At 38.0% G+C, this 25,607-nt stretch overlaps 1 protein-coding gene across 2 annotated transcripts in view; it reads right to left on the bottom strand.

The window, feature by feature from the left end:
- Positions 1–25,607, bottom strand: part of ano5b (anoctamin 5b) — a 38,951-nt gene that overhangs the window by 7,590 nt on the left and 5,754 nt on the right. The window contains exons 2-16 of one of the 2 annotated variants that reach the window (XM_086071307.1): positions 21,766–21,810; positions 10,723–10,787; positions 8,184–8,291; positions 6,562–6,630; positions 6,112–6,396; positions 5,896–6,015; positions 5,198–5,313; positions 4,955–5,089; positions 4,569–4,674; positions 4,343–4,403; positions 2,003–2,154; positions 1,816–1,890; positions 1,495–1,720; positions 1,222–1,400; positions 1,016–1,113 (exon numbers count right to left, since the gene is read on the bottom strand). In XM_086071307.1, coding sequence (XP_085927433.1) covers positions 1,016–1,113; positions 1,222–1,400; positions 1,495–1,720; positions 1,816–1,890; positions 2,003–2,154; positions 4,343–4,403; positions 4,569–4,674; positions 4,955–5,089; positions 5,198–5,313; positions 5,896–6,015; positions 6,112–6,396; positions 6,562–6,630; positions 8,184–8,291; positions 10,723–10,787; positions 21,766–21,810 — 1,840 coding nt within the window. The remainder of the gene's footprint in view (positions 1–1,015; positions 1,114–1,221; positions 1,401–1,494; positions 1,721–1,815; positions 1,891–2,002; positions 2,155–4,342; positions 4,404–4,568; positions 4,675–4,954; positions 5,090–5,197; positions 5,314–5,895; positions 6,016–6,111; positions 6,397–6,561; positions 6,631–8,183; positions 8,292–10,722; positions 10,788–21,765; positions 21,811–25,607) is intronic. The other variant, XM_086071308.1, reaches the window with a different exon arrangement.

Here is a 25,607-nt window from a genome sequence, read left to right as displayed (position 1 = left end):
TATAATAATATTTTTTTTTTACACCAGGTAGCCCCCAAGGACCAAATGAGTATCCCGTGGGGCTGTTCTAAAAATAGCTCACGAGTAATGGGACACTGATTTTCTAGGAAAACTGTAATGTGATCCTTTGACCATGTAGAAATGTATCTGTTTCAAAAGTATTGCGAAAAATCATTAACATGAACAATGGCTTTACATTAATGAAAACCATTAATTTTTAATAAGAACATTATTAAAGGTACTTTCAGCAAAATTGTTATTTCAGAAGCGTGAAACTTGTAGCCTTCTCATTAATCAGTACCAAAAAGAAGCTCTGCTATATATTAGCATTTATTTAGAAGTCCACCCACACTGCATCATAATGAACGGTGTTTCCAATATTTTGCTAACCTTATATGGCTGCATGAAAAGAGATCTCATTGGATGTCATTAGATAGTGCAGGCGCGTGATGCATATGTACAAATCTCCTATGCACCTTTATACCAAAATGTGGCAATATGAAAATAAATGAGTTAATTAACTCATTCACTCCCTCCCAGCCATTTTTATTGAAGCAACCCCTTTCGCTCCCAGCTATTTTACTGGATTTGCATTGATTTTGCAAGGCCCACAGGATATTGTTTCCTATTGCTATAAAAACATGGAACCTACCAAAATAAATATTATTATACTCTCTAAAAGTATATTTCTATCCATTCCGTTTTGCAGCAATTAGCATTGGAATATAGCTAAGTTTCATCATTATTCACAAATCTGTTTAGAACTGTGGGAAAATCAGCTTGTTTGCAACATGGCCCTGGTTGATCTCTTATACTTTGCAGCCACCTGCTGGCCGTTAGTAATAACTACCATTGCTTTAAGCAACCTCGTCAGGTCAGAAGCTGCATCAAAGCCTTCTGTATGCTCTAGCATAAAAAACGTATAATTAAGTTTTTGGGGATCATGGCAATATTTAAAATAGAACGTTTTTGTATATGTTTTTGGGAGCAAAAAAGTTAAGATGAATGGACTTACGGAAGCAGGGCTTCCTGGATGTTCCCCCACAGTTGTTTTCCAGCCATGACGATCACCAACTGTGTCGTCAGCTCTATAAGACAGCCTCCAGGGTCACACTAGAACAGCAAAAAGTTTGCAAATTATAAAGCGAGGCATTTGAAATAAATAGATCAAAATAGTTTCATTAAAGAAAAAACACTCTTCTCAGAGCCGCAGATGCACACCTCTTCGTTCCTCAATTTGCTCCACTCCCCAAACATGTATGAGTATTCACCAGGAAACCCCACAAATTTGCCTTTAAAGAACGCCACATAGAAGCAAGACGAGTAATAGTTGACAAACTGGAAAAGAAACATCTTCATGGTAAGTCTGTTCTCGTATTCCAAATGGGTCTTCGGGATCTCTGGTGGAAGCACATGATTGGAGAAAGGAGGATACATTTTTAAAAAAATCAAACAAATATGTAACGTTTAGACAATATGATGTTGAAAATGTACCCATATCAGTAATCCAGACAGCCACCCTCTCATAGAAGAAATTGAGTATCATGATGATGACAAAATTAATGCAAGAGGCAGTAGCAGATGTGGCCAGTTGTGGCGTGATGAACCTCCCCACCACCTGGATCTTCCTCATGGGGTCTTTAATGATACTTGCAAAGGCAGCGTACACAGCCAGCCTGTACGCTATGACCCCAATAATACAGGCCAGGATGAGAGAAATCTGTGGAGGGGACACAAAGGCACGCTGTTAGCTCTCAGGGGTGTGCGATGAGGCGTGGCCCATTGTGAAACTGTTGACGTCAAACATCCAAATACCCAGAAGATGACAGTGGCCCCAGACAGGCAGAAGCGAGCACACTTGCTGCTGACGGGAAGATATGGTTCCATTTCCTGGTTGATGATTTTTATTTTATTAAAACAGTACAATGTGTGTTGCTATAAATGGCTTGTGTGTAACTGTTGCCATGGGTTAAAAAAAAAAAAAAAGAAGGTAGTGGCACACCTGAGTGATCTTATTGAGTCTCCGGTTCGTACATCGAATTTCAAACTCGGGCCGAATTTGAAGCTGTTGCTGTTCTTCTTCAAAGTCCACCAAGTCCCACTCATACTCCAATCGGGCTTGACGCCGCTTCCAGAACTCCAAAAAGAGAGTAACTTTAAAGTACATTTGAAGAAAAGAAACAAAGTTGTTTAGATTCCGTCACCTTAAGGCAAAAATATTTTTGTTACAAAAGCAACAATGCTGCTTTTTGTTTTATACCCAGGACTGAAGCTCTTACTTTATGAAAGAGCATGGCCTAGCACATGGTAATAATTTAAACAAGTCAGACACACATCTTAACCCTATAATGCCAAACGTATCATATGAACTCTTTTACCGGAAAAACGTTTAATGACGTATACTAAAATCCAAATTAATTCCGCCAAAAACATTAATTGACGTTTACTGCATTTTTTTCCCCTCAATAGGCCGTGGAAGTTGTTGCGCAGCGCTGCCTACACAATAGACTTGTGAAATCACAAACAGCCACTAACTATGGCCAGCAGATGGCAGCATTGTATCTCTTTTCAATGGTCTTCCATTAGTATGGAATTACACTGAAACATGACCAATCTTAGGAAATAGAAGGAGAGGATCAGGAGAAAATCAAAGCCACATTAAATCAAATTCACATAGCGTCACTAAACAAAAAATATTAGTGTCACTGTTGTGCAGAAAATTTATCTTTTCACAAAAAGCTTGTTTTCTCCTTGTTTTAAAATTTTGCTCAATATAACTCAAATTACCTATTTTCAAATGGTGATGACTAAAGAACGGAATAAGGTAGAAACATACTTTTTGTTGTAATGAAAGAATGGAACGCAAGCTTTCCTTTGGTATCCACCTTGTTTATGTAGTCAAAGTACACAAATTCCGTTTGCCTCGAAAGATGAGTTAAAATGCTCGAAATCGTCTGGCACTGTCAGGGTTGTTTTTTTTAGATAAGGTGTGGCAGTGAAAGAGTTAAATGCAAGACATTTTGAGCCCTCTATCATGAGTATAATATTTTTTCCCATTAAAACCCTGACGTAGAGGGCAGTATTACCCAGCTGGTGGCTTTTCCAGCGACGTCGCAAGATCGCTCCAATTGAGAAAAGAGAGACACCTATACTTATTAATAGTGGGAAAGGTTCTTTCTGATTTTCGGAAATACTAATACGTTTCATATTTCTGTTTATTATTATATTTTTGACAAGTTGTACAAATTTAAAGCATTGTGACCGGATGTATCAAATGTGACACAAAGGGACTAATATATACTCGATTTATAAAGAATCCTAATTTTCTTTCATATATTTAATGGTTCAGGCTTTATATGGTAAAAGTTTTTCTCTAGAAGTTAGACTGTATGCATTTGAGTTATTTTGCATGAGCATAATTTTAGAAATAGCTCTTGTACTGGATCTAAACTACCCTACACAAACCCATCTGTTATCATACTAGTTTGAAACCTCGCTACCACTCGGTACTGTTAATCAGGTGTTGTCTTGGTCTCAAGATTTCAAAATGTGAAAAGCATGATGAAGAGGACTGTTTGAATTTGAACTGTTTGAATTTTGAACTTGAACCAGGACATTAACTAATTGGCCGATTCATGGATCAAACACGTCGTGAATTTTGCCAGTTTATCCTCAAATTTCACCCAAAAACACGAAAATCACCAACTTTTGGTAATGTATTTAACTACTAATTAGTTGTGTATGTAGGGTGTATGGGCAAATGTGTATAGTATGTACAAAGTTTATATATGAGGTGTATAATTAAGTTAATTTAGGTATATATTATGTTTTATGGTATGCCATTTTTGATTACCTAATTTTATTGGTAATGTGATGCTAGGGGTAGTAGGATTTAATAAGTCTGAATTCTTCCTACTCCTTTTCGGACTAGCAATTCACGTTTTCACTTGGAATAATATATGGATTTTTATTCTGTTTGTTTTTATTGACTATGTTCGAAATAAACTTCAAACTTAGAAGAATAGAAAATTGCCATTAATTTAATGCAATTTGAAGGAAAAATGCTATTGTGATATGTTGTGGCTTCTTGCAATATTATATCATTAGAAAATTGGTAAGGACCCTCTAAGACTGTCCAAAGCCTGCAGTATGCTCCATTAGACTGGAAACCCGATAGTGTAACATAATCATTCTGGCAAGTTGATCTAGCCAGAAGAAGCACATGGTTTGTCTGATGCTGAAGTATGAAAAGACTTCACAGAGCAAATCTGTCCTCCAGGAGGGGGACATGGGGTCAGACTGAGGTTATACACAATTAGAGCAGCGTTGTGTGTTAACTCACCCCAAATCCCCATGAAAATGGCAAAGAACACTGTTCCCTCATTGTCAAACAGATGGGATTGCTGCAAGAGAAAACAACAAATGGGATCGGTTCATTGGAGCAATACAGGAATTGACACAATGAGCAAGTGACATGGCGGCATGTTGCTGACTCAGCAGATTATATGGGAATTCCTCACACTGTAAATGATCATGAAATAGGAACTGTCAAAAGAGGATTTAGTTACCCAGGAGGAGAGACACGTAGAGTTGAGATTCCAGAAAGAGCACTTTTTGTCACACAAAGGACACATCACGATTCTGCCCCCAATATTAGAATCACAAATTTCTTTGCTAATGGAAGAGAAAAAGAATGTCAAAGAAATTCAACAACCAAGTGTCAGTATTTACTGTGTAATTTTGGATTAGCTGCAAGTTGTGAACTGTTGTGGGGAAGAACAAATGCAGAACACAAAGTGAGCAAATGATAGCAAGTTTAGAAAAAACTTCAATTTCTTTTTGATGTAAATCCAATATGCATACACACTCACACACGCAAAGAGATTCAATTAAGACTGACAATTTGGGGCCAATAGTAGTGAAACTTCAATGTCCTTTATTTTCTCCTACCAACCTGGATATGTTGTCATCGTAGCTAAGCACTCCGTAGGTGAAACATATAAAGCCCATGACAGCGGCAAAGAATAACATCTCCGTGTAGAATCCCAGCCACGCAAAGTAAATCCCAATCTTTTCTCCGTAGTACTTCCTGGGAGCACAGTTTCATTTCAACAACTTGTCTGATTTCAAGGGGAAATTTCACATTCAAAAGTATGTATAGCAACAAAATGAAAAGTTCTGATTATTAGTCTCATACCTGATGAGGTTAAGTGGCTGCTCTTTGTAAAAGCAGAGAAACCTTGCCCAGTGCGTGTACAAATTGAAGCGCTCACTTTCACATTCAGCATTTCTTGCTCTCTTCCAGTAACGGCACTGAAAGCAACACCGATAGAGGAGTTAGGAAAAATGTGGACAGTTACTGTGTAAAGTTCTCTTTAAGGGGAAGTCAATCCAAAGATTTTCTTTGCATTAATATGTTCTACGTAGTCCCACTCTAAGCACGGTATTCTGATGGTGGATTGTGGAATATAAATAAAGCAGCAAAAGCCACTCGTCTTTACCCATCTCAGGCGGCGGCCATTTTGCCACTTGCTATCAACTGAAAATGACATCGCGGTTGCTCAGGGCTCTGGCAACGAGCAATCATGGCTCACCTGCTTTCTGAAGATGGGCCATGAATGGATGTTACCTGAGTAACTGACTGTGATGTCATTTTCACTCAACAGCAAGTGACAAAATGGCCGCCGACCCTGAGATGGATAAAAATGGGTGGATTTTGCTTTCATATCTCATATTCCACAAACACAATATTAATCAGAATGCCGTGTTTCTAGTGAGGACACATATTAACGATTTCTGGGTTGACTTCTCCGTTAATGTAAAACTGCTTAATGTTTAAAAAATTTTAACAAATACTTTGTAGTTATGATCTATCCATGTTTCATTCTTGCTTACATCATGAAGCGGGAATGCGGCTGTGTATGTCCCATTGCTGAGTAATCGCTTAATTCCTGTCTTGTCTTTGTCTTGTCGTCCGTTTTTGTAATAAGGACATCGGGCTAAGATGTAGAACACCTGTGAAAACAATTCCGAAAATGAATATACAGTATGTGTAAAATTAGACAACTCCTTTATGCAAATAAATAACACTTCAAAGAGATAAACACTCACAATTCTGTTCCTTGTGGATGGTGGGAAGAAAGTATCCTTGTCATTAATGAGGAATAAGTCAGTCTTGCTTTTGTCAAAGGGGTAAGTAAAATAATCTGGTTGAGGGTGCATAATGTGTTCTGGCAAGCGGAAGGGGTGTGACAGCCACTCCAGAGGAACATCCCGGCCGTGGGGGATATCACTGGCTTTGAACGGAACCTTAATCTTCAAGACGTCAGCGTAGGTGGCCAGAACGTCCCATGGAGCATGGATCTTCAAGAAGTATGTCTTCTGGTCTTTAGAGTCCTGGTATGAGCAAATGACCACATAAACAAATCAGTAGCTAATCCATTAAATTGGTGGTGTCATGTTTACAGCGAGCCTCCCCTTTAAGACTTTTTCCACTAATATCTCATGTCATTTCATTTTGTCCTCTAGATGGTGCAAGTGTTCTGTGTTACGTTTTCTTACAGATTTGTCTTCTGTCTCCAGTTCCAGTCCGGCTTTCTCAAGGTTGGCCTCAAACTCCCTCCTCCTCTCCTAAGGACAAATACACAAATCATACACATGACAAGAATGAAAGCAGAACAAGCTCTTAACTACAATATCTTTCTTTCCTCCTTTGTCATTCATATCTTTGCCGCTTGAATTTGATCTGCAATCAGATTTCATAAAGAAAGTAAGGAACATGTGGTAGTGGTGGAATACAAAACGCTTTATTTAAAAAAACTAAGCTAAACAATAGGGCTACTTTTGCCTGGAGATCTAGTGAGTGATAACCTTGAGGTGGATTTGGTACTCAAGCTCACTTAAGACTGAATTTCAGTTTAACAACCCAAAAATATGAGTGTGATGAAAAAAAAGAAAAAAGTGTGATAGTCGCTGATCAAATCAGTTGACTTGATTAATACTTACTCCACTAGGGGGCAGCACAACCAAGTTGAGCGGTAACGTGGCTGAAACTGATGACCAAGCAAGGTTACAATTTGCTTAGTTTCACATCCAGCAGTTATAGCGCAAGCAACATTATAATTCATTTGGGGTTGGTGGTGCTTCTGCCCACCCGGTGAATGTTAACACCAAATTAATCTTCACCAAGGTTATAGTTTAAGGAGGGAAATCAGCTGGCCGTTATACTCCATGTGAACTTATTTAAATGTATTATTTATATCTCTTGTTTGAAATAATCGGTTGAGTGTTGACGTGCCAGAGAACACTTTTGTAATCTACACACTGCAGCACTCTGAGCGGGTTGGGGGTGGTGCAAGTGCAAACAACACATTTGTTGGGCACAGGCCCTCAAGCAGCAACCCGGTGAAGTTGAAAAGTTGTTGCTAATAGCGACACTGGGTATTAAACAGCCCCCCAGTTGCTGGAAGCACAGTCTAAATTTGACCATGCCAATAAGAATGTCTCCTGGTTCTTTGTATAACAGCTTTGCAACATTTCTTGAAAACATTTCTCCAACTTCGTGTATTGATAAAAAGAGAATGTAACAAGAAGTAATAAAATTGTGTAAAGTTTCCATTGTGACTTATGTTTGAAACAATTACTTATTGACAACCTACTGTATACACATACAATTGAGAGTGTGAAGAATTTTGATAATATTTATATGTTTTGTGCTAATGAAAAAAACATTACCAGCAATCATCACTTTCTTCTTGTGTTGTCAAGTATTAATTTTCTGAATTGTGCAACAAAGCTAACAGTACCACACTTTGTCCGTACGTAGTCAACTGATGGCAGCTTGTCACTTTTCTGGCCTCTTCATTGGCCTAAGCCCGCATTTTTACATTTTTTTCCGGGTTCACTTTTGTCGGGGGTACGAATGTGGGATGGGATGAGGTCGAATTTGCCGGCTTCTGGCGCAGAGGCGTAACAGGCAGATCACCGCCAGTGTGAAGTTAACACCCGAAACTCACTGTCACTGCTTTTTTGTCATACTGATGAGGTCACACATCTCATTATGCTAATTGGGAAAGCTGCATCAAATGTGTGAATGCACATTTCCTCTTTGTGAATGAATCCTCTGTCAAATCCTCTGATGTGCCAGTTTACGAGGAGTGCAGTGTTGACGTGGCCTCTGTTACCTGTTTCTTCTCTCCATCTTTGTCATCCACATAAGACAAGACAAAGTCGATCCTTCGCACTCCATCCCTGAAGAATACTGTGTCTTTGTTTGGTTGCAGTTTCTCCGTCTATGAGATCAACAACAGGAAAAGGAAATATTGGTTATAATTTCTGCTGGAAACGAACTAAAGAAGAGACAGTACATTGTTAAGAAAATTACATATTAAATGTTGTTTACGTTGTAGTTGAGCACTGATGGGGGGAAAACACAAAATTAATTACATTAACAATATGTTACTTTAATTAAATTACAGTAAGTACAACTTCATCATTCAGATAGCAATGATGAGTCAGTTAGCTAGCACAGTGGCTCAATAACCTACTTAAGTGCTCTGTAATATTGGTGAGCCAGCCAGAGGTGGTTTGTGACAGAAGTACAGTACTAGTGACCCCTAAGTTGCTGAAATACAACAATATGTAATGGAGCACTTACTGTTTTCTTTGGCTTTTTGTAATACTGTTTTTATTAGCATAAGTGCAAATGTTTCTGAACGCCACATGTTGTAAAAAGAAACACATGAAAGAGTCCTAAATACACACTATACATATTATTATACCAAACATTTGATTGGAGGGGAATGAATAAGCTTGAGTAAAAGTCCATATATGGAGCAAGTGTTAAGGTCGTTTTAACCCCCCCACCCCCAGCTTGTTTATCAGAGCACCACATCCACTTACACGCCTTCTTGTAGGAGTGATAATAAGCTACAAGTGGAAGTTAATGTGATATATTGCTTAAGCATTAAAACCGCCGACCGAGTAGATGGCTGAAGTCAAATAAGCAGGTTTTTCAGTGAAGATGAATAATCTCAGCTGGCTCTCGCCAGAGCATCAATAGCTTGTGTGTCCTCTTGTTCGAGGATAACAAGAACTCTTTGAATAACTGAGGTCTTGTGATTCAGCAATGAGAGTGGCGAGTCTGTAAAAGGCCATCAAACGTATGCTGCACAAGCACATTGACGGTCGGCTGAAACAAGGAAAAGCCCTCCATTAAGGCTATTCTGTGTATTCTTCCAGTATAATTGCGCAAGTTAAATCACAACAAAATTACATGACAAATGATGTCTTCATGTCAAAATTACTACTTGGATGACTATCATGTATAGGGAAACTAAACTGAAAGTTAAAGCTGATGGAGAGAAGTATTTCAACAATGTATTGTTGACAGCCATACAGAACTAAAACACCAATCAAGTTTGTTCACAAGTCATATTAAGAAGTAAAAAGTTCAAATTCCATTTTCCTCAGTTTTCTTGTTTGAAAGCACATTAGATTGGAATTCAGAGATACCAACCCTTTATCACCTCTCGGGAGCATCCAGAATATTCTCATTCGAAAACAAACATACACAGTCTATAAAGTCTCCAAACAACACTGATATTTTTAGTTTGAAGTATTCAATTATTTTAAATTATATGTATAATGACCTAAATTCCAGTCCCCTTTATATCATGTTATCCTTGTACAACACTCTCCAGGCATGACTAATCAACCTACGCTAAAGCTATAGCTAAACTAAAGCTAAAAATGCAATAAGATGTTTCCCTAAATTTGTTTAGCCCTTCAAGCACACTATACACGTCATATAAACAGTACTTCAAATGCATATGCAAGTGAAAACAAAAGCCACCAATCTTACTGTCAGAAATAAACAAAAGTAGAAACAGCACAAAGTAACACAAAAGGAAAAATACTGCCAGTGCCACAACTAAATATGCACAGCAAAAATGCGGCCCCAAATCTGAGTATAATCGCATTTATTCAGTTGTGATCCACTTGTGGAAAAAATGCACCTTAATTCTGTTGTGAGCTGCATAGCATCAGAGGAAAAGCTTTCACCAAAAGGTCATTTTTAAATGTATCATGACACCAAAAGTAAATTGTCATCCCTGCAAGCATGTATAATTTCATTTAGTCGGCACACTAAGCTTCTTCAATGGCAGGCAAAAGGGAAAAAATATGCTGGAAATTCCTTTTTTGAATTTATTCTCAGGTAATGACCCCGGCCGGGTTTATAGCCAAGCTGGGATGTGGCTTTAGCAGAAAAATTAATGGACAAAAAATTGTACTGCTTAAAAACATCAACATAATACTCGCAAGTTCGTGCCAGTATGCACGTTTGTATCTGGGTTCAGATGCTCACCGTGCTGGTGCAATCTCCAGATACCCTGAAAATATGTCCGGTGGGCATGCAAGCAGTACAGAGGATGGCATAAGAGCACTGCAATCTGATTCGATTCTTGCTAAGCATTAAGGTGTTCAAGGGCTGCAATTATATCACAACAACATGCTTTCACCATCGCTGCTTAAGTCTGTATCTTTTTTTAGAAAAAAACAACATTTGTGAACATTTGTCCCTATTAGGATGATGACTTAAATAATGAAATAAACAAAACATATTTGAAAACACCTTCTCACTGCATTCACAAGAAAACTAAAATACTTTTTTTTGTGAGACTGTTTAGATGCTAATGATGATGTAACTGTACTGCATCTTACCTCAGTGTGTCCCGGCAGGGTTGGTCTCTCAGATAGTGAATTAAGATCATTTCCGCCATTTTCATCTGCAAGATAAATATCTAGTTTGAGTCTTTGTGTAACACAGGTCACAATTGTGTCCTCACGATTTTCCTCAGGCCCGCTCAATAAAAACTAGATTCTCAATGACAGCATAAAGTAAATGGATGCCTTAAAAAAATAAATCCATTATAGTTTCATGCATTCACTAGACACAAATCAAACCACCAAGAAGAATGTTAACTGACAAGGTGTTCACAAAAATGAAGAGAAATACAACTGACTGTGAGGCAGATGTACTAACCACGTTACACCGTGCTGCCAACAGAGTGGTCATATAGCATATGCATATGTCGTCATTAAAACGCCACTCATCCAAACTCAAATTCATTTAAATAGCACTTTAAGAACAACGGCAGCTGAAATTAAGGGTTGTACATAAAAACAAATTGAATGAATTAATTCAGAAACTATAAAACAACAACAAAGACTGAAACATTAAAAATAAATAAGACACTAAAACAAGGGAAGACTCTCAAGCTTTGTTAAACACCAAGGAATAATAATAAAAAAGATAGAGAGGGCACTTGCCTCAAAACGACAAATGTTATGTCTTAAAATGTGTAGAACAAAAGCACACAGTTACTTCAGTATCACTCTAAGGGCTATTTTAAAAATAGCTACCATTTGAGGTATTTAATGTATTGGCACAAACAAACTGACATTTAATGCATTTGAGGGTGTTTCAGTAAATAAATAAATACATAAAAATTTAGAATGAAAACAAACATCACAATTAAAAAGACCACTGGTCGCCATCAAGTCTAAATGCATCAATTAGTAGAACATAACGAGATCATTTTGCATGTTTGCCAGTCAAAAGCTATTCAGGTGTGTCCAAACGTTTTCCATGCAGAAAATTTGAAGTCTATTCTCCGACTTTATTAAACATCGGAGCGGAGTGCATCATTTTCAGCGCAGGGGACCCAAAAGGGTAGCGAAGGACCAGTGTCATATGAAAATGCCACACTGTCAGAATTTAGGCCACCCTCAGACTTCAACAAGTCACACCTCTTATGCTGTTATGCATGGTAGGTTTGATCGAACGAGAGAATCATCATACCTTGACAGTGCACATGAGAGGCATGTAAAAAAAAAAGGAGAAAAAAAAAAGACTTTAGCGCAAATGGGAGAATATGGCCCTTACTGAGTCATTGTTTCAGGAACAGAATGTTTCACCTACTTTAAGCATCTCCATCTGCAAAACACATTCTATCAATAGGACTTGTACAGTTTGTCAACATGCAACTAATGACTATTACGATGCCATGTCTAGCAATGCTGTAGGGCAGAAAAATTGTGGCAATTTGAATTATATTAGTAGTAATTCTTGTTTCAGTCCAGTGGACTCAGCTACCCATCCATCCACGCCTTTGGACCATACCATAATGTAGATGTAGACCAGGCATATTGCTAGAGTAGTCAACATCATTTAAACAAGAAAAATAGTGACTGTATGAATTAGAAGACAAGATGATAATTTTTAACCATAAACATTTCATCCCATTTTCAAATCAAAAATAATCCTCACTAATCAAATTATAACGATCCAAAGTCCAAAGCTTTTCAATGAGCGAAGAGCACCGAGAAAAAATGCTGCATTCAAGGAAAGTGGGAAGTCCGCTTTATCCCACTCGGATTGTGTCAGTTCCGACCTCAAAGCATTCGAGGCAAATGTAAATACAAGACATATGGTCACGTGACATAACGTGATTTGGAATGACTGCATAACAAGAACAACAAGCAATTTATCGGAATCCAAGTTGGATAAATCCGACTTCACACATTCCTCCAATGCAGCATAAGACCGCCATTTTGACTTGTGGCGTAAGCTTCGTTAAAGTAAGTTAATTTAAAGGACCAGTTGTTTGTTGGTTAATAAGTACCCTGACATTCATGTTAATTTCTGTTTGCCCATTTATGATTATATATTTGCATTAAGTTATATAGGCCTTTTGTTACAAAAGGCCTATATGGTTTAGTTAAGGTGGTGTTTCAATAGGCAAATTTTAATTGTCTTTTGTTTTATTTGGTAGTTTTACAATAAACTTAAACTGGGATTGGAAAATGAAGAGCTTGGGAAAAGAATATTTTCCCTCTTATTTGGAGAACTGTGCAAGCAAGAGTGAGATAATTAAAGAGTACTGTACTTTTATTGCGATTTTCAGCTTGTCCCATCTGAGGTCGCCAAAGCGAGTCTCTCACATTACATGATTTGTCTGTCAAAGTTTTTACACTGGATGCTCATTTACTGACGCAACTCACACATTATTTTTGGTGGTTGGGGCTGGGGGGTTCAGTGCCTGGGTATACATAGTATTCACATGACGTCACCGACCCCCACCTACCGACCCAGCAGGCCTTTTGTGGGGCAAACCACCAGCAAGACAACGCAACCAAATGCTGAGGAGCGCTCGTGTTGCTTACTACAAGTTACTTTGATTCATTTATTTGTTCATTCATTCCGGATTTTCACAAACCGCTTCACAATGGTGCACACGTGTGCCGTTCATGGGTGCACAATTGGGCAAACAAAGATGTGAAATAAAACTTCTAGATAGTATTTACATGCCATCATTTGCCCCACATTGTGTGCCGGTCCATGGAATGTCGCAAGAGAACGGCAAAGAAGTGTCCAGAATTACAAAGATATATCAAAAGGATTTCCAACCAACAAAGTCTACCAAAGTGTGTTCTGACCATTTTGATTAAGGTAAGTGTCATGGTAAGATGGTAAAAATGCTTTTACCATAATGCGATTGTGATATATGTGAGCCGCTAGTTGTGGCTAGCTCTGGCTAAAAATACATTTGTAGTCAAGATGTTCGATTTTGAGATCTCTCCCAACACCCTCCTTAAGGTCTCTTAATTCCTTTACCAGCAGCCCAAAAGTTTAACTTTTTGTTTAAGTGTACGAAAATGAGTGATGAATCAACTATGTTTTTGTTGTTGTAACATGCTAGCGCTAGTAGCTAGCACGTTCGGGGGAACTAGCTACTTGGTTTAAAAATAACCCGATATTCTTCAACTCAAATTCACAATTGATAAATGCACATAGCAACCAATAAAAACCGACAGTACAGAAGACGCAAGAACGTCCGTGTTTTGAGAGCCATCCTATCTTAGAACATACGTTTTCAAGTCGTCCGGTGCGGGCAGTATCGGCAAATGTTTGTAATCCGATCGATTCCACCAAACAAACGTTTCAACGTGTACCGATGAAAAGAGTGTTGAGCTAAATCTTCTGCATACATCTTGCTCACACAAGTAACATTAAAGAAAGCTGGGGGTGACATTCCTAAATAACAAAATAACATTCAGTGTAAACTCAAAAGAAGCAAAGCTGACTTCACTGGAAAGTTGCCCCACCATGAGGGGCGGGTTCGTGATCCCGTGACTTCAGTGAATACTATGTATTGGGGCATTAGACTGGAATCTAAGTATACATATATTATTACTAATACTACTAAGGAATACTCCAGAAAAAAGTGTTTTCTACATAGACTATTTGTATTTCTTAAAGAGAAAGTGTATTAAAAATCTGAACACAACTTTCTCGGAAGAGTTTTTGTTTTTTTCAACTAATTGCATATACTTAGACTTGGTGGAGGTATGTGATCTCTGACTGCCTTTCAACTTTATTTAAAGCAACTGCTGCTCTCAACTGAAGTGAAATCTACTTTAAGAGTTACCACCTGGTCAATATACCTCTCGTCTAACCTAATAAGGTCACAATAAATCTGGGTCTTTATTCTGGTTAATATACAGTGACGCTCAGTCATTAAGTTGCGATGAGATGAAATCAGTGCCACACACATGCTTCTATCTGTCTGTCTGTCTGTCTGTCTGTACTACAATGACACACTGCATTCCAGCAGGGCAGCGTGGCAGACGCTGCTCACTGCCTGCCTCTCTTTTATTCTTGAATGGTGGGAACGCAGCACTTCCTGTGGGGGAGGTTGGAACGTGCACGAAGACAGCAAGGGGGGAGGGGCTGAGCGAAGTCCCACGTGAACTCAGCCCACAAAGGACAATCCTCAGCCTTCTTCAGGCTGCAGTGGCTGATTGGACACCAAGATGTCAGACAGCGTTGGGAGCCAATAGAAAAGGGTCTTCGTAGATGAATTACCATGGAGGAATAGAAATGTGTCATCAATAAGAGGAGAAGAATCCCTGAGGACAAACAATACCATCACTGGGATCATGGGAATAAGTGTCAGCTCTGCAGCTTACTTGTGTTTTTGACTGCGGTATTTTTTTTCTTTCCTTTTTGGAGCTCACGTAACATGTACACAGACAGTTATCTGAGTTGAGCAAATAGAAGCAAAGGGCCAGCATTTTGTCATAGCTACTTCGACAGAGGGGGCAACCATACGGAAGACCAGTTCACAAAATATATATTCAGGTTTATGAACAATACAAAGAAATAAAAATCCAACTTAAAAATTACATGACTTTATCTTATTGAACTTAAACAATACTGTATGATTCATGTGAATCCCACATTATTTAAAAAATGGTTACCTAACAATATTGGTGTTAATGTGAATCCTGGGCTAGGCAAGACTTCATCTTATAAAGGACATATTATACAAATGTATTTTTTAAATGACTTGTATAGACATATTTGTGTCTCTGGAGTGCCTGCCCACACACAGTGTGAAATTAATCAACTAATCTTCTGTTATCTGCCTTTTTTTGAACATGCGTCTGCAAGCAAACCGTTCAGAATTTAGTGACGGGAAGAATTTACCCTACATAATACTGGCGCCACACAAGCTTCCCTGCAGGACTACAAAGAAGCACAATTATGTCAAAGTGTTACGGGTATTTGGTATTGGTACATGGTATTTTTCCAGTGGGTATTGTAACGCGTGGTTGGGTTGGGCAGAGTACAGCCATGGATGGGCGCTACTGGACAGCCAAGCACCGAGCAAATTATAGCCCGAATGTCCACATGTAGTTGCTTTATTAAAAGACCAAAAAAAAAGAAGTTCTCGGCGCTATCACGCGTCACGATTAAGTGTAGAGTTCGGTACACGACCGCGCAGGCCCATGGCAAAAAAACTAACAAACTCTGAAAGGCAAAGAGAAAAAGCGACCCACGACAAAACAAAGAGGCGCCACCATGTGGCGCGGTGCCATACTACGGATTGTTACAGTACGCAGTGTTGGCACAGATTAGCATTTGTTATCAGCCTTAGCTTGTGATAACTGCCACATAAAGTACTCTAGTTGTTATCTAAGTAAATGTATGTAAACACTGCACAGTGCACAGTATAGTTGCTTCAAGGTGGACACTGGAGAATGTTGTGAACTTCAAATGGGTAATTATTGAAGATTAACACAATGATAATTTATTGTATATTTTGTAAATGAATGATAGCACTCTTCTGTGTTAATGACAGGGAGATTATACAGTAGTTTTGGAGAGGTAGGTACTGAGTTTGTGGTTCAGGTGACCCAACTGATATGAGTACTAATACAATTTGATGGGAGAATGTTTCCTGTCACAGGTGGTTAATTATGGTGCAATACACAATGAATTGAAGCAATACACACCAATGTTGAATAGCTTGAGAAACGGAAGAAGTCTAAGACTGACTCATTGTCGGATGGCTGCAGACTGCACAGCTATTTTGACCCTTTGACTGCAAACATAAAAACATGCACAAAAGACAAGTCTTGTCTTTGTGATGCTTTTGTTTAAGAATTTTGCCACTGCATAAACAGTTTTTTAACAAGTGATTTGAAGAGTTCCTTTTTCAGGGTGGAATATTTATTCAGTATCTTCATCTTCAATAGCTTGTTAACATGAGAATTGGGCGCACAAGTTTGAATTCATTTTGGATTTTGTGTAAAAGGACACAAAAAAAAGGCACAAATACCCCCACTAAGATTTGGTCAAAAGTCACTTTCCACGCTTCACCCTGACCAAATACTTTTTGTAGCTATCACAAATCCTCTCACATAATCATGGCTGGATATTTGACCACTCTTGGCAGAATTGGTAGAGCTCATTTAATTTGCTTGGCACCTGCATTTTAAGCATGGTCCTCACGTGGGACATTTGGGAAGGCCATTTCATCCATTCCAAATGCAGTTTTGTTGTGTGTTGCCGATTATTGTCATACTGATTTGAGGGGAATACGAAGAATTTGGGCTTTTTCATGATTCAATTTGTGCATTGTCTTGCAAAACGGCCCCAGAACGTGATGACAACCAAACTTGACATCTGCTATAGTCTTCTTAGGTTTGAAAGCCTCACCTTGTTTCCTCCAAATATATCTTTGTCTCATCTGGTCCAAAGAGAAGGCAAATAGAGAAATGCAAATGGTTTATTTCATTGATTCTGGCTTGAAAGAGCAACTCAACACTATTACATACTTTCTCATTTGTTGGTTTTGATGTGAATACTTTTCCATGTGCTCTCTGTTGATTGTGATGTTTCTGTAAAGCATACCTTGAATCCATTCTATTTTTTAGGTTTCAGGAATTTCTGTATTGTCAAAGAAAACGAGAGATTCAAAAATATGTCTGGCGTATGTACGACTATGAGTAGGGGTGGGAACCTCGGGGTACCTCACGATACGATATGCAATACAAGGCTCACAATAACGATTATCTCACGATATGACGATACCGTGATTTTCGATATATTGGTCAGGTAATAAATCCACGATAATCTACGATAAAACTACTCAAGACATAAATGGATGTTTTTGCAATGAGAAAATTGTTTCTTTTTGTACCATAACTGAAACAGTGAGTACTTAAGTGTATTTTTTTTTTCAAACAAATACAAATGTCTTCTTAACAGAGACCACTTTCTGTGAACAAATTTGTCTTTCTTAAACACTATTGTCATGCAACATGTGAGTCAGTTTCATAGTGAATTGTTTCATTTTTCGAACTGACAATTTGTGCAAAAGTAAATAAATAAAATTACTTAAATTAGAAAAAATACAATTAAATCAATATTAATATTCCTCAGAAATTGTGTGCTTCAAAAAGTCGAACCATAAATTATGTTTTAAAATGTTACGTATGCAAAACTGAGTTAATTGCTGGACAGATAATAAATGTCTTACACAAGTAAAAGTAAGCTTTTGAGTCTTCTTCGCCTGAAGACATTTCCCCGCCACTCTTATGAGGCACTCCCCCTAGCGGCCTGCCAAGTAATTGCTCAATAAGTAATGAACAATGGAGCCTTTATAGTAGCTGTATATTAACTACAAATATGGCAATATTTGAGTAGGCGTATCAATAATCTATCGGGAGACACAGTTTCACGATTTATCGCGATATCGATAGCGTCACACTCCTAACTATGAGCTATTGTATTTTGCTACACATTGACTATTTTCAATAGATTTCTGTTTCTACCTTATTGGATTAATGAATCTTGTCTGTAATTTAATTAACCGCTTGACAGGTAAACTAATCAAATGTACATATGCGTCCTTGGGTTCCTTGCAAGTGAAGGAACTATAAAAATCCCAGATACTGTCATCATATTAAATGAACATTCATAAGGTATATTTACTTACAAATATATCAATTATGTTTACTGTATAAGATGATCTGCGTGACATTTCACCACAGAGCATATCGGTTTTCTCCAAAACTAGAATTTCATTTCCCCCCCCCCAATTGTATAAGTCTCCTGTCTGCAAAAGCCACATATGTCATATGGCTTATGTTTTTACAGGCTGGGTACTCGCTCTCATTATTAAATCAAAACAGAATGGTGTGGAGAATCAATGGAATTCCCTCAAGGTGAAGCGTGGTTTATAAAGGCTGTCAGCTCAAGGAGTCTGAGGCAAATTTACGCAGGAGCTACACACCATAAATATTATTTTCCATTAGGTAGGAAGTCCAAAATGTACACAAACGAAGATATTTGCGAAAAATACGCTTAATTTGTAACACACTCGCTTACAAATCACATCTCTACGTTTTTCATTTGGTACAAATAATAGCAACTCAGTCTGGAAGGTGTTTGCCCTGGAATTGGGAGATTTCCGAGTCATTAGACCAAAAATCACAATATTGATTGGTTGTTGGGGACATGCTACTCATCTTCTTTAATACTGCCTGGGAAGACCTCCAGCATCAACTATAACCCCCAACCACTCAGCTTGCCACGATCATTACTACAGCGTCTTATTGCTGCTAAATAAAACCTTGTGAGGACAAGCGGTTAAGAAAATGGATGGATCTCTTTCTTTGTTTTCTTTTTTAATTTTTTTTAGACTGCCAGCCTGTAACTATGCACCGTTGGCATAATATAGAAAAATACATATTTATATATAAATCAACAATAATAGTGATAATAGTAACATACTTCCTGTGATCATTCTTTCACTTTTAAGATGACTGCAGACTTTGAAAGGCACTAGTTGCAGTATAAATTGCTTTATACAAAAAAAAAAAGTGGAATTGCCAAACTACCATTCCAGCTTTGCTCAACCAAATAAAAGAGGATGTTGTGAGGGAGATGAAATACATCTCATTTTATTCTGCCACTACATGTAGTATGTAAATGTATGTGTTATGGTAATACTTGTTGAAGTGCAATTTATTTTTAACAGAGCCTGCCACATTTTTATTTGTTTATCTGTTCTTTGGTTTAATTTAAGATGTTTTATTGTTTTTTCAATGCATATGTTCAATATTCTTGAGAACTGAAAGACAACACTGGCCAACAATTTTATTTCTTCTTTTTTTTTTGTGCCAAAGATATTTAAATGGTTTCTGGGTAATTTTGGCCTGCTGAGTGAAATGGCACATATTTCTTTGAATTGGTTTAAGTTTTTGAGATAATGTAGTGTTATTTTTTACTTATAATTGATTGATAAATTAAGTGCTAAAATGCTAAAGGATAATCTATGGTAAATATTAATAGTGCGATTATTCTGGATTATTTCATGATTAATGCGATAATTTATCAGTTAACGCTTTAACTTTGACAGCACTAATATATATATATATATATATATATGTATATATATATATATATATATATATATATGTATATATATATATTTCTTTATTTTTTTATTTATCTTGATAATTTCTGTGAAAAATAAACATGTCATCCTAAAATGTGTACATTTATGGAAAAGAAGGCAGCAGGTCCAGGTGGAATCAACTCCAGGCTCCTCAACTCCTCAGTTCATGTACCGGTACACCTCCAAGCCAACCACTGTAACCTACAGAAGTTCTCTCATGCCTGCCATCTTCAGCCTCATCAAAGGGTGATATTTGACAGTGTGTAAGGAGTAATAACGATGTAGTGACTCTTTGTGGACTGCTGCCAATGGAACCACCTCCCTCCACAGGGGCAGCAAAACTCTCTCGATGTGGGTGAACATCCGGAGAAAGGACGCTTCAACAATAAACTAGACTGGACCACAAACACTCAGGAACTGTTCAAGTGCAGATAACAGGCCAAAACAGACTGAGAGGGCCCTCCTACATTCTATGACTCAATAGTGCTATCAGTCATTTTTCCGGCTGCTGACAGGAGGAAACTGGAAAGCCGGTTCTGTCCTGGGTTGTTTCATGGACAAATATGTTGAATGTTTTTGATACAAGCTAAGTTGCTAATGTTTCTAGACAAAAAAATTGTTTGCACGAATGCGTAAAAAATATTAAGACAAATAAAATGGTCTCTTTGTAGTAGTCGATTTGTGCAAAGAGCCCATTCTTTGAAAAACACTACAATTGTGTTAAGTTTCTTTTGGATGAAGCAACATTTATTAAAATTGTTATTTTAACATTTAAAAAAATTGCAAAAATGCAAATATATACATTTAAACAAGTCTAACAACTCAAAATTAGTATTAATAATCTTTCTTTTTTTTTTTACGATTATGCTGGTTTTGTAATTGTGGAGTGTAGTAATTGAAATTGTAATTGAATTTCGATTAATTGTACAGCCCTATTAGGTACGCCTCTAGAAATCAGCAGGGATGAAATAGAACCCAATTATTTATTTGGAAACAAGTAATAGTAAGTTTCTCGTATTTTTGCTAAGATATACTGTATATACCCCGAAACGCTGCTAATCAGAACGATCAATATCTGACCATGGGCCTCAGACAGGATGTCTCAGGTGATGCTTCGAGAGAAGACACACAGGCCAATAACTTACAGGCCCATAGGCATTTTTACTAATCATGGGGGCTGGTGAAGAAGAGATTGTGCATTCTCTCTTTCAAGCACTTTACCTGAATAATGAGAACAAAAAAACCCTGATTAAAGTTTAATTTGTATGCTGGTTGCCCCTGGCCAGGAAATGCAATACCTGCACTAGATTCTGCACCATTGGGAAGTCAATACCCCACTGCTTCGCAGTATTATTTTCGTGCAAAGCACAGAATCTAAAATTAATGACAGTTTAAAAATCTTACTTACTTGCTTAAATGCTTACTTTTAGACTCTTTGGTATAGAATGATGTTATAAGAGCAATCCCTGGATTATATTCAGGTCACATTGCATTCACTTCTTTCAGTGTGGAATAAATAAGTTTCCCAACAAAGGCCGTGAATGGAGGAAAGAACATTCAACACCACATTTGTTAGCGTAAACACTAACAAATTCTCTGATGGCTTACCTTAGAGACTAGTATGGCCTCATTATTCAGGTTAGCATGCCTGACTACAACACGTGTACATGCATTAGTGCAGATGAGACACTTTAGCCATGAACACAGCACACTGTACAACCTGCACTTGAGGGCCAACATGGTGGCTGAAACAGCAAAACAGGCAAAGACACTGCTGGGTGTGATTAGCACCCAGTGCAGTACTAACAGCCAAACAGAAGCAGAGTTGCGCTGAACTATCGAGCACAGCTTGATGTAATGGGAACGAGTATATGAAATGAGACAAGAGGAAGAACGTAATGAAAGGACGGACAGACAGGCATCACATTATAAGCCTCGGATCTGCCCGTACCTGTGTAGAGGTTGATCCTGAATGCAGTCAGCACGGCAGGACCATCTTAAGGGAGCAGATATAAGCATTAGAAAGTGCTCTCATGCTGTCAGTAGCAAGTAAACAAGGCTGATTTTAAAACGCTGGTGGACATCAGTACCAGCCGTCTCACTTGTAATAGTGCCTCAAGTAAGCTTGGATAAATTCAAAGTAAAAAAAAAAACCAGCCAGAATGTTCAGCAAAAGGTTTTATCCCCTATTGAATCACATTACGACTCTGATAGAGAACCTAAAAACTTCATGTTGAAAATGAGATGGCCCAAGACTAAACTTAATACAGTACAGTAAATCTCTGGCTGGGGCACTTCCATTAAATGAATTAAATGTACAAGCGATGGTTTAAATGACATTTTAATATTCCTAACTGTTTTTAACAAGTCACCTATCGTGTCAAAAAATGATGGTTGCCAGCTTTTGTGTGACTTGTTCATTTGGTTACACTTGAGAGGTTCGACTGGAGTTTGCCATGTTTTAGGCAGGCTGCGTGGGAGTGTGTCATTACAAGCGTAAGCACCAACAACAGCTCATAGTAGCTCCTTTACAACTGCTGCAGTTTTGTGTACTCAGTAAGGAATCATTTCATTTTTAAATTTAGACAGGAGTCTCACACTTGAATAACCACAGCTTGGCATTGTGTAATAACAAAACAGGGGAAGTAATACTGATTCGGAGCAGATTTAACTTCCTCTAAGTCAGAGGTAATGATGACAAATGTGCAAGAAATTCAAGTGTTACATTATAGCACATGTGTGATGTTAGTAAGGTTAGTATGGCAGTTTAAATGGATCCGTCTTAACCGAGTAAAAATGGGCAATGAATGACCCAAACGTTCAAGTGTAAAATCAAAGTATTTTATATTCAACTCTTTTGAGAAATAGCACTTAAAAGATTTGTTTTCATTGTAACATTTCAATGAAGCATTTAAAGGAACTTAAAACAAGCAATTTCAACGTATAACTAAATAACAAAAGTCTAACTTACAAAGCATTTTCATTAGAAATAAAGTTTAAAGAGGTTTCGTTGACAAGTGCGTAAATTCCTAATCCAAAAAGTCATGTTCAAAAAAGAGAAGACAGTCTTATCTTTGTGAGACACAATATACAAGAATTGAAACATCGGTAGTGGTTGAAGATGTGATATGTGTGAGCTCTACAGCTGTTTCCAAGGAACTCTGGCAAATGCTGATTAGTTTCCATTATAATCACTTTAGGAAGTCTTCACCCAACAATGCTCCTATTTGTCGTAAGTAACCGAGTTATCCTTTAAATATTATTTGGTGGTTTAGTATTTTTTTTTTTTTCTCAGTTTAATGCACTGATGCTTGTTGTTATTTCTAAAATGAATATTTTGATCATAACACAAAACAATACTTCGGTGCAGCATGTGGGACTGAGAAGAAAGCGACGGCTTTTTACATGTTGTTTAGTATCGTGCCTCCATCACAGGGGTAATTCAATTACAGGGTCAGTTTCCATGGCAACTCTTTGGCTGTGTTTCAACTCCAACTGGGGGATGACTTCATCTGGATGCAGATAGGAGAGTGAGATCAGCTTTGAAGGAAGCACACACGATAATAAAAAAAAAAATCAATAATAGCTATGAAGATCCATTGAAGAGGTAAGGTACGTCATAAGACCAGATAATGTATCAGGATCAAAGTTGATATGCTGAGTGTTTCATTGAAGAGGTTGTTTGGGCCTACAGTGCCGGCTCACTCATCAGAGCAATATAACCAAATGACACAAACATTTGCATTTTTCACACATGCATGATAGACATATATTTACTTTGCTTTTCCCTTTGTATACTGTAACATATTTTATACTTTATTCTACATTTTAAAGCTTCACTTGGGAAATTTTCAACCTTCAAAAAATATTTTCATAAGTCCTCTGATGAAACATCGACCTATAGAATGGTACCTTTGTCATGGCCTGAGGGGGTCTGTATCGCTTTTAATGGCACTAAGGAACTTTGAGGGTGACAGGAACCCTGCCACTGGGGACGCACGGTTAACCGATACTATTTTGTTATCGGGGTATTGCGTAATTTAAAACTATACTATACTGCGTTTTGTATGGTGGCGCCGCCACTCGAAAAGTGACCATACCGAGACTCGTAACTAGTCATAGGAGTTAGCATATAGCAAACAAGTAGCAGCGTATCGTTGCAGCGTGGGTCGCTTCTTCGCCCGGGAGAGTGTGTGCGTGCGTGCGTGTTTGACTGAGGGGGGAGGGGCGAAACAACTAGCAGCGTGGTCTGACCCACGCGTGCGCAGCAAGAAAAGAAGGAGCCCATGAAGCAGGAATTAGCATATTGCAAATAAAAGTGTATTTGACTCACACACGTGCGGAGGCAGACAAAAAGAAGGAGACCATGAAACGAATGATGGCTGAAGAAAATGCGCAAAGCGAAGCATAACGCAGATGCACCGGTCTGTAGACCATGTTATAAAACCCGCCAGGTGAAAGGCGGAAACACCTCCAACCTCACAAAACATTTAAAAGACAAGCACCCTGACCTGTATAAGGAGCTCAAAAATCGACAGGTAGGCCAGGCCTTCCGTACGTTCTGGTTGATAACCTGCTACTTTACCCCCTTACGCACTGTAGTTAATAGTTATGATTGACGTAATTTACAACTGGCTGCATGGGAAGCGTAACGGCAATGCTTAAAGGGGCGGCTACTACGAGTTGTCCTTTCCTAAAATCTCACGGGACACACCACCCAAAAACACTACGAAACTCTGTTTGGTGATTAGCTCAGTAGTAGAGCAACGTCCGTGACGTGACTAATACATTTAAGCTAGTCTTCAATGCAGGTGGAGCCCATTTAAGCACATTTAAGGTTTTACTGTACTACTGTACATTAGTCTGTCAGTCACGTATACTGTACAAATGCATGTTTGGACAGCTGTGAACAAGGTACCATAGTCAATAGAGAGCCAGAGGAACGTGAGGACAGACTTCTTCCTCCCCCTTCACATGTGGCTGAATGGCTGCCCTGATTAGCGTCTCAACAAAGCCCCTGCACGAGTGCAGTCTATCAACCCACCACAGACATCGCTTTATTAAACACTCGTCAATAAATGCAATTCAATGTTGTTGGAACAAGTTCAGGTTTATATTTATTGCAGTTCAATCAGCAACTTTTGCATGTGCCTGACTGCTATTTGTTCCCACCGCTAGTCCAGATAGTACAGTAGTTAACAACATGAAGCAAATCCAATCATGAGGTCAAACCATAAGAACTAAAAATAACGCTTCAGTCTTGAATGAAATCACAAGATTAAAGCATGGGATTGATTTGGAAAGCTGAAAAATTGTTCCAACCTCTCTGATTTGTGACAAACTATATATAAAACGTAACATAACATGGTTTATTTCTAGTGCTGTCAAAGTTAAAGCATTAACAAATTAATTAATCACAAAAAAATGATTGCATCAATCATGAATTAAAGCAGATGAATCGCATTAGTGGATCAAAAAATGTTGAAGACGTCCTCATAACATTAAATGCTGAAAGATGCTCTTTAAATTATATGATAAAAAGCCTTTTTAATTAAGCGATTAATCGTGATTAATCAACATTTTAAGATGTGATTAATCGGTTTAAAAAAAATCTCGTTTGACAGCTCTATTTATTACATAACAAGCAAGATTCATGTAACAGCCTGCTATTTATTTTGTAACACAATCTACCATGCATCAGTCAATGATAAAAGATGAAGTTGTCTTAATGGGGATTTGAGGACAGTTACATAATTGAGACATGGATCATTTTAAAAGAGGAGCCGATCAGCA

The sequence above is a fragment of the Leptonotus elevatus genome, chromosome 3 (assembly GCF_054856555.1).
Source record: "Leptonotus elevatus isolate MCC_2025b chromosome 3, RoL_Lele_1.0, whole genome shotgun sequence".
NCBI lineage: Eukaryota > Metazoa > Chordata > Actinopteri > Syngnathiformes > Syngnathidae > Leptonotus > Leptonotus elevatus.
Note: the sequence above shows the minus strand (reverse complement) of the source record. Positions and strands in the feature narration are given on the sequence as shown.